This window comes from Cyprinodon variegatus, unplaced genomic scaffold, assembly GCF_000732505.1.
Source record: "Cyprinodon variegatus isolate N-32 unplaced genomic scaffold, C_variegatus-1.0 Scaffold321, whole genome shotgun sequence".
Taxonomy (NCBI): Eukaryota; Metazoa; Chordata; class Actinopteri; order Cyprinodontiformes; family Cyprinodontidae; genus Cyprinodon; species Cyprinodon variegatus.
Window position 1 is genome coordinate 1,378 of NW_015150774.1, and position 10,062 is coordinate 11,439.

The window sequence follows — 10,062 nt, forward strand, 5'->3', positions numbered from 1 at the left end:
GAAAGGATGCAGTGGACTAGCAAGTTTAAGAGCCACTACCCAGGATGGAACAACCAAGATCCATAAATACATCAAGGACAAGACTCCAACAGACAACGTGCTCAGTGAATGTCTCAGACAATGGGGAACAGAAGATGAGGTGATGGAGGTTCTGTCATCGGAGGATAAGCCCCTACACGGGATGTACCACCAAAACATAACTGAAGTGGCGAATATCAGGAAATCCTACCAAAGACTAGAAAGGGCTTGCCTGAAGAAAAGCACAGAGGCTGCACAGGAGCAGACCATGAGGACCAGAGCAACAGAGGCCCAGATCTACCACACCAGACGTACCCCAGATGCAGTCCAAAGAGGCCCCTGAGACAATCAAGCACGTAACTGCAGGGTGAAAGATGCTGACAGAAAGATCCTGTCAAAGTAAAGAATATTCCTAACGGTGGCAGAAAATGACCGTCCCAAGATCCTGTAGGACTTCCAAATGCAGACAGACAGAATGGTAATGGCGAACCAACCAGACATTGTGGTGGTGGACAAAACGCAAGCGACTGCAATACAGAAAGAAGGAACATGAGAAACTAGAGAAATACCAGGGGCTCAGAGAAGAGCTGGAGAAAACCTGGAAGGTCAAGCATCAGCCATGCCCGTCTTCATTGGAGCAATAGGGCAGTGAACCCCAAACTTGGGGAGTTTGGAGAGGCTCTGATGCCTTCAAAAAGTTATCCCTTGAGCACTGATGCCAACAGTCTGTCGATTCAAACAAAAATACGCCGCACAATGCTGAGGCATCCTTCTTCATTTCTGCTTGAACCAGCAAGTTAGGGTAGCAGGTCAACCTCCCCAAGGTGGTCCTGTAATTTCTGCACCACGACCCTCTAATGCAGGTTCTACGCTTATATGTATTATATGTATGTCTATTGTTAAAAACACTGATGTAGATGACCATTATTTAACCTAAGGTTTATTTGAGGCACTTCATGGTCAACTCTCAATTACTTCACTAGTTGCTTATAAAAATCAAGATGCAATGCAAATGAAGTCTTTGCAGTATCTTTTGAAGTCATTTAGTTCTCCTATTTTATAATAATATGCCTCACCCTGGGCAATGGTGTACCCAACCATACATCGCATACACATAAGGGCAACTTAGTTGCAAATTAACCTAACAGTGGATTGTGAAAGTAATCTGGAGTACCTGGAGAGAACTGAAGTATGCATGGGAGAGCATACAAATTTCATGCAGAAAGACCCTGGGCCCATAATTGAGGACAGGACCTTCTTGCTGCAGCATAACATTGCTACAAGCTGTGCCACTGTGCAGCCATTGGTGTGCCATCCAGTCAGGCAGAAAAACGTAACAGTAGCAAAGGTGAATAAGAGCTTCAGTTTTACTTTCATAAGGCGACGGACTCTATAAAAGGCAAGTACTTTATTGCAGCTAGAGTGTGTTCATTGCTCTATCCGACTGATCATGGACGAGCAACAGGGAAGACCAAATGAGGCCAACAGCTCTGGTAAGCTTTGGATAACTACACATTCATTCTATTCTCATGCTTCATATGCTTCAACCAAAAACTTCTTAACAAATAATCTTCCACTGGTAGCCTTCTTTAATTTTATTATGGATTTACCTCAGGCTTTATTGCCATCATTTTTGTTTCTGAGATATAGTTGGGAGTATTTTCACATTATCTTATATAACTGTTTTTAAATAAATGCTAAACTCTCACCCAAATCATTTCACATTTATTTAACTTAGTAATTTATTTTTGACATAATACAGCTGGTTATCCTTTATTTTTTCATTTAATAATTTTTCCCAGACATGACTGCAAACAGTCTGTCTGAAATGAGATAGGAAAAGAAAAGTTGCAAAGAACATGTAACTTTCTTTAAATGTGTAAATAATTTGCTTTGATAGACTTTTGGCAATTCTGTCCAACTAGACATAAATCAGAAAAAAAAGTTAATTAGATTGAAAGTTTGCTATTGTGTAATTCCACGCGACTGCTGAAAGGCCCTCAGACTGCAGCAGTGACATGCATAAAACAAAGGGACACTCAAAGTTAGGGTGTGGGGATGCATTTGTTCCAACAGTCAAATATAACATAACACAGCCAAAGACTACATTTTTTTCTAAAAAAACCATTTTGAATATTGTTGATAAAGCTTAAATTTTACTTTCATCAGTACTTGGAATCGATTAAAGGCATTTTTAATATAATGTTTGTGTTATGGTAGGAAAAGTAGGCCGTAACTATTGCAAGAAGCTTGTGGAGGGTAGACCAAGAGGTTTAATACCAATCGAAATGTTTAAAATGTGACTTTGGTCAATTCTACGGAAGTGTAGACCTAGATCAGCATCTGAAACTGAACTTATTTAAAAAGCTCCTCTAAAACAAGGTTGTGAAATTCAACTTCTTAAAAGCTGCAATAGAGTAACTTTAAGATGCAGTACTGTAACATAGATATCTGATTTTAAATGTATGTACAGCTATCCCAGTTACTTACAATTACTCCCTAAATGTCATTTATATCAAAACTTTATAACTTCTTCTTTTGAAAAACAGAAGCTCAAGTTCTATATTATTCTGAACAATGATATTAATTCAAATTGAATCCTTCCTCACAGGATCAAACTTTACAAAAAATGATGACCTCAGGATTGTGTTGGTGGGGAAGACTGGAACTGGGAAAAGTAGTTCTGGAAACACCATCCTGGGTCGAGAGTGCTTTAAGACAGACTGCAGCCCAGAATCAAGCACTATCAACTGCTCTGTTTGTGACAGTAATATAGATGGACGAGGGGTTGCTGTCATTGATACTCCAGATCTGTTTGACACCAGGTCTAACAAAGACCAAGAAGCTAAATTCATGGGTCAGTGCGTCTCTTTCGCTGCCCCTGGACCACATATCTTTCTGGTGGTTGTTAAATTGGGCAGATTCACAAAAGAGGAAAAACAAGCGGTGCAAATGATCCAAGAAATCTTTGGAAAGGCTGTAGACAGATACAGCATGGTTCTCTTTACCCACGGAGACAAGCTTAAAGGCACCATTGAGGATTTTATCTCTAAAAGTCAAGAATTACAGGAGCTAGTGTCCAGATGTAATGACCAATATCATGTTTTCAACAATAAGCTAAAAGATAATAAAGCTCAGGTCACTGAACTGCTCCAGAAGATTATGAAAATTGTTGAAAGGAATGGAGGAAGTTACTACACCAATAAAATGTTCGAAGAGGCTGAGAAAGCAACTGAAGTGGAGAAAAAAAGTATCCAGAAGGAAAAAGAAGAGAAAATACTTAAAGAGACAGATGAATTGGAGAGAAAAATTAAATCAATTATTGAAAAAGGGATGCAGGCGATGTCTGAGCAACTCTCGAAAGAGATCAGTGGGCTGATAAAGGATAAAATGGAAAAGGGAGAGGCAGAGAGAACGGAAAGAAACAGTGAGTCTGAGGCCATGTAAAATGATCACATGGAACAGCAAGAGAAATTAAAAGGGTACAGTCTAAGATTATGTTCATGTATGAAAGGGAGGCAAGGGAGAATGCTGCAAAATGCATCATGAAGAAATGTTTCTGTGAAATAATTTGAGATTAAAAGTTGAAACTGCAGTTTTTAAAGAAATCAGTTGGCTGCCAGAAAATTAAAAGCATAAAGGAAATTTGGAAGTTTCTAATTTTTTTTATTATCTCTTGATGTATTAATCTGTAAATAATATGATTAATAGTTATCATAACTACTGCAAATATGCTTTTCATGCTCTGCAATTGTAATCATGAAATAATATTATTTGATTTCTTTATTTTTTGATCACCATTTGAGAGCGTCATCTTTGTTGAGCTGACTGTAATATGACATGTAAACCTTTGTCAAACCAATAAACAGTTCTGTTTTGATGGAAAATGTATTCAGGTGACTTTATTATTATTTTTTATATCTGCTGATGATAATGTGGGCGGAGATTTACAACATAGATAGTTTAGATCTCTATGTCTGCTTAGAGATTTAGACTATTTAGTTGGCCTTCAAGGGGTTTAGCTCGTGTAGAGTATGATTTTTATTATTTTTTAACTCCAGCAATCTATTCCCAGAGCTAGCTGAAAGCCCAACAGCTTTGCTTTCACAAGCAGACCAGTATGACTGTTGTCATAAAATCTTATTTAGGGAGTAAAATCTAACACAACAGACACTGAGATGGAAAGGGAGGTCAGAAAGAAAGATGGGTTATGAACTGGTGTTTGTTTTTTTGTGTGAGAGTGAGTCTTCCTGTTTCCAGAAGAGATCTCTGCTGGAGAGTCCTGTCAGCTCTGGTTGCTACACACCTTGTGGCAATCTTCTCATCAAACTGACTGGTGTTTAAAAGGAGCTGCAGGATCATCACTCTTTGCCGGAGAGTTCCGTATTTGGATGTGCACGGCATGTGTTTCTAAGGCTACGTTCACACTGCAGCCTGAAGTGACCCAAATCTAATTTTTTTTTGCCCCCTGGATCTGTTCTTTTCATGGCTATCTGAACAACACAGATCCGATTTTTTCCAATCCGATCCAGACCACTTGGCTATGTGGTCCTGAATCCGATACGAATCTGGTTCAGGTCAGAGTCATCCAACCTGAATGCAATTAATACCCGACAAAGGTCACTATTCTGCGTCCTGCTACGCAGAAGCGTAGAGCAGTATTTATGTTTAACCAGCTTGAAAAGATTGAGTTTTTATGGTTGGAAAAGACCACTAGATGGGCGCGGGTACTACCATCCATGTTTACTTCCGTAAACATAGAGCATGCTTGCCTGTGACGTCATTGCATTCTCTACTGTGCATGCGGGACACTTGCGGTGTATTACTGCAGTTCACACAGGAGATCACATACAAGTCACATATATTTGGAAATGTGAACAGCAACGCAAAAAAAATCGGATTTCACAAAAAAATTCGGAATTGAGCATCAAGGCCTGCAGTGAGAACATAGCCTAAATCACTTGTGGAGAAGTATCCTTGCTCCTGAGTAGCGAGGAAACAGGAAGCGATTCTTGTAGGATGGAAGAAGGAAATAGTGAAAATGAAGAAGATGAGTAGAGTAAAAAAATGAGAAAAAGGTCAATTGAAAAAAGGTCAATTGAAGGGGAATCCATTACAGAACAATCTAGTGATGAACAATCTAGAAAATTCCATGAAAAAACTAAATGCTTACAAAGTCATATTAAAACTAGTTAATCAGTGTAAATCTTTTGCAGATCGGAATGCGGTTCAGTTAACAAAATCGATAAATAAACTTGCAGGAGAAGTCCAAAGTGCTAAAATCCTGCATAGTGGAGACCTGTCAATCAACTGTAGAGAGCGTTCAGCAAGGCAAAGCAATGTGCATTAACAGATTTAGGGGAAACTAGTTCAGTGCAGCTTGGTGGAGAACAAAAGGATTAGCAGGGGAGTCATTAGAGAAGTTTCTTTAAAAGTCCCCGATAAAGAGATTCTGGAAAATATAAGTGCTGGAAAAAGTAAAAGAGGTAAAACGGTTAAAAACAACAAGAAATGGAGAAAGGTGTGACAGTTTATCAGTAATGATGAAATTTGAAGAAAATTTCCCTGGTTATATGAGCTACAATGTCAAAATGTGCAATCCTCCGCCTCTGACCTGTTTTAAATGCCAAAAATTTGGTCATATAGCAGCAGTATGTAAGGGAAAACAACGATGGAAGGTGTGCTGGAGAGCAGGAACATGGAAAGTCTGGTAAAAAAAAAAGCTATAATTCGATTCAATTCAGTTTATTTATATAGCGCCAAATTCACAACACATGTCATCTCAAGGCACTTTACAGTTCAACCAGATCATACAGTCAAACTGATACAAAGTTTTCTATCTAAGGAAACCAGTTGATTGCATCGACTCATTGACTCTTCAGCAATCCCTCACTCTAAGCATGCTTGTAGCGACAGTGGAGAGGAAAAACTCCCTCTGAACAGGAAGAAACCTCCAGCAGAACCAGGCTCAGTGTGAGCGGCCATCTGCTGAGGCCCACTGGGGTTCAAGGAGACAGAAGCAGACATAGAAAAAGAAGCAGAGACACAAACAGCTGCTGTAAAAGGCGGCCCCATCCAGGAAACACACAGCCAGGCAGACGAGCTCCAAGGCAGCTCCCATGCCAGAGGATGAAGAGAGCACATCCTGTTAGTCACAGTCAGAGAAACAGGACTACACTGGAAAACAGGCCGATCTCCAGCATCTATAAACAAGGGTGTTGATGGAAGCAGCACAGCTGATGTTTCTCTCCAGGATGGAGTCACAGCCGAACAGGAACAGACGAGGTAAAGCTACTCTGAGGAAAAGCAGAGAGAGCAGAACGTTGGAGATTGAACTAACAGATTCTGCAGAATAGGAGAACAGAGAGAGAATGAAGCAAAATGATGAAAAGGGGTCCCTATGTCCTCCAGCAGTCTAAGCCTATAGCAGCAGAACTATAGAGATAGCTCAGGATAATCAAATGCTGTATCTGTGGTGGAGAACAGACTGCTGCATATCGCGAATGTGAAGTAAACAAAAGATTTGAAGAGATCAGAAAAGTGAAATTAGAGCTCGGAATAACTTTACTGATGCTGCAAAAAGAATTCCATCCCAGTCAGAAAGACCCAATCCAACAGTGGATGAATGACAAGGCAACACTGAAGATTCATTGATTGTAAAAAAAGAAAGATTTTGTTCTTCTCATGGTAGAAGTGATCAATTGTGGTGCAGTGAAAGCTGCAGAAAAGTATCTAAAAGTGAGAGATTTAAACTGTGAAATGGTTGAAAGTATGATATGAAAATGAGTAGGACCATCAGAAACTGGCAGAGTCACGATAACTTAAAGAAAAATTAGAAATTATGAGGACAAATTTCATTAAGTATTTATCATGTTGAGTTAAGATGAACCGGAACTGGAAGTGGAAGGGAAGATTCAGTGGTTAGTTCAGGGTCCGTGGGAACAATGATTTGGAGAAACCGAGAAAATGGGACTCACGTTAGTAGAGAAAACTTTCTTCCCAGAATCCAGTCGGTGTGGGTCTATCCAGAGGTAGGTGCTCATTGGAGGTGGACAGGTTTAGATTTGGTTAGATCCTGAGGAGCTATGGAGCGGACTGTCACTTGAAAATCCAGGAGGCCTTGAACAGAACTTGTGAAGGTTAATCCCAGTGTGCAGTGTGAGACTCAAAACAATCCATCCAGGGGAAGAAGGCTAAAAACATCCAGCTTGCAGGATGGCTTCCTGCCGAACGTCAAAGACAAAAACACAGTTAGGATCAGTGAAACAAAGACTCAGTTAGACTCAGTTAATCTCAGCTTGGCAAGAGAACCCAAGACTGGCAAACACTCTGGCATCGAGGTAGTGACAGTCCACCGCTTAAATAGTCCTCAGTGATGAGTCAACCAGCGGCAGGTGTGTGAAAGGACCAACAAGAACAGAGCACCAACTGGTAGTGGAGGGAGAGAAAAACACAACCCACACAAACTGGATTCCTAACAATTTGCCACACAACTTCAACATCAACTTTGTTAATTTTCCTCTCTTCTCCATAGACAAGCCTGAAAGCAGAATACTGGTGCATTCCTTCCATAGGACCTGAACAGTGGATTTTTTTTTTTTTTTTGTTGAACCTTGTCAATAAGTCTAATAAAGCAAAAACAAAACAGAACAGCAAAAATGGAAAACGTTCTATTAGGGATGGGAACCGAAAACCGCTTTCTGTTTAGAACTGGTTCTGTGTATTCCAATTCCATGGCACCGTTTGGCAGCTCTCTTAACGTTTCTTTTAGCGCTTTCCAGGCAGCACCAGAGCCTAGCGCTGGGCAGCACGACTTGCGACACGTTTTCTTTGTAAGTTACGTCACGTCTTTTATGTAAGTTACACACACAGCATTCAGTAAGCAAGTACGACGTGACCAGGCATAAGACTAGAAAAGCAAAACAAAAAAATGGCGTCCTATCGGGTAAAGTGATCGAAATTTGGGATGTAAAGTGGCAATAACATCCGCGGGAGGAAATGCATCCAAGATGCAGAAACACCTGTGTACACAGCATGGCATACATTTTAACGAATGCCGTGTTTTTGATGTTTCCGGACAGAAGCTAAAGTTATGACCAGCATGGAAGGAAACTCTGGTGGTTAGTAGCTAGTTTTATATCACTGGCTGAGCTGAATGTGGTTCCTTGTAAATCAGAAGCCATTTCTGGAAATAAAACAAGTTCCCTCCTCTCTTTGGGGTTATTAAACATGCTACAAAGTTGCTCCGCAGTTCAAGTAGTGAGAAAAAAGTGATGCTCGTTTATTTAAATTAGGGGGAGAGAGTTTATTTCCTGAAATCGTACAGTAATGCTTTTGAATAAATGGATGCCCTCTCTAATAGATTTAGATGACTGAGATAGGTGGGTAGTCGGAGAGGCTGGGAGCTCCCGTTCACTGCCTTCTGTTTTCGCCGAGGCAGACAGAAATAGAATGTCCCAGGCAAAGGTAGACGAATGTCACCGTGCATTTACCAAGTTCATTGTTTCACAGAATCGATAAGAGAATTGATAAGGAATCAAATCATTTTAAATAATTGATAAGGGAATCAGAATCATGAAAATCTTATCAATTCCCAACTCTAGCTTCCATGCAGTCACAGTCACACAATCCCTCCTGTACACCCATACAAAAAGCACTCAACAGAGATGTAGAGAGGGCAGACACTGAACATAATCTTACACTCCTCATACACATGTTATCCTCCCAGGACTGAGGGCCAATCCCTCTAGTGAGCAGACCCAGGACATCCCCAAACCCCCGGTGTGGAAAAGTGGCACACAAAAAAAATAAGTATAGGCAAACTCTTCCTGCCTCCTCCTTTCCACAGTTTTCAAGAACCCAGCCCAGCTAGACCTGGTCCTTTGGAGAACAGAGCCACCAGATCTGAACATAACCATTATTCCTGTGATAACATCTTTCTTTTGCATGGGACATTTCTGTTCTACCTAAAATTTCCTTACAACAAAGGACTTAGTAAGTGCCCACCTGCCACTGGCGCTGATCACATGGTCAAACTATGCACTATTGTGTGCTTCACACTGAACAAAAAGGGTTCAAATCTTGGATACAAACTGTGTTTTTTCCATATGTGTAAAGGTATGGAGAATATCAACGATATGCAAGAGGCATCTTTTAGGGAGCCAACATCGTGTATCTCTGAATCAGCACCATTTTGTATCCAGACTTATGCAGATTTCAGACACTTTTCCCTGCATTATAACCCCCAGATTCCACATACTCCGTCAGCGCTCCGCTCCGCCCCGCTAACGTACGTCGTGCGGAGTACCTGTCTTTCATTTTAATCAATGAGGGCTGTTCCACATCCACCCCTGTTCCTCCGCACCTCTCTGTCCACGTAAGTCTTCTCCGTCCGTCACCTTCAAAATATGGAGCCGAGCTATTTTTTGCTCTGCTCCGGTCCGGCCAGGTCAAGATCCGCTATTGCAATTGCAACAAACAGGAAAAAGAACATTGAGAAGATCCAGTTTGACTAATTAAAATACAGTAACAACAGATCTGTAACTAGAAATTCTAGCATAATTCTTATATATTCCAAAAAAACACAGTTTATTTAAATGATTGGATGCAAACTATTGGTTATTCACCAACCAGGAAACAGATTTCTCATCTCCAACAAAATATTTATTTTCTACCGAGGGACTTAAAGTTTAATCCAATCCAGTCAAAAGAAACTTCTTATTGCAGGAATGAATGAAGAGATGCTGAGTTTGGGAGTAGAGAACAAACATAGCTCATTCAAAAAAACCAGTTTTGAATTATCCTAGTTATCCCTGTTACAAAAATCTACAACAAAAAAAATATATATATATATTTGGGCAGAAACATATGCTGGATGAAGATGGGATTTTTTTCTAATGCGTCAGATTAAATTAAGCGTTCACAGGGTTCATACAGGAATGAGTGACTCTAATTTAATGTAATTTAATGCTATTAGAAATAATTTTAATGCCATCAACAAGAACCATGTACACAAGTTATTAGTGTACATGAAATATGAAGGAG

General features: G+C 40.2%; 1 protein-coding gene across 1 annotated transcript in view; it reads left to right on the top strand.

The window, feature by feature from the left end:
- The first annotated feature begins 1,468 nt into the window (after positions 1 to 1,468).
- Positions 1,469 to 10,062, top strand: part of LOC107091018 (GTPase IMAP family member 7-like) — a 41,085-nt gene continuing 32,491 nt past the window's right edge. Inside the window, exons 1-3 of the mRNA XM_015384714.1 lie at positions 1,469 to 1,511; positions 2,630 to 3,445; positions 8,747 to 8,799. Of these exons, the coding sequence (XP_015240200.1) occupies positions 1,469 to 1,511; positions 2,630 to 3,445; positions 8,747 to 8,799 (912 nt within the window). The remainder of the gene's footprint in view (positions 1,512 to 2,629; positions 3,446 to 8,746; positions 8,800 to 10,062) is intronic.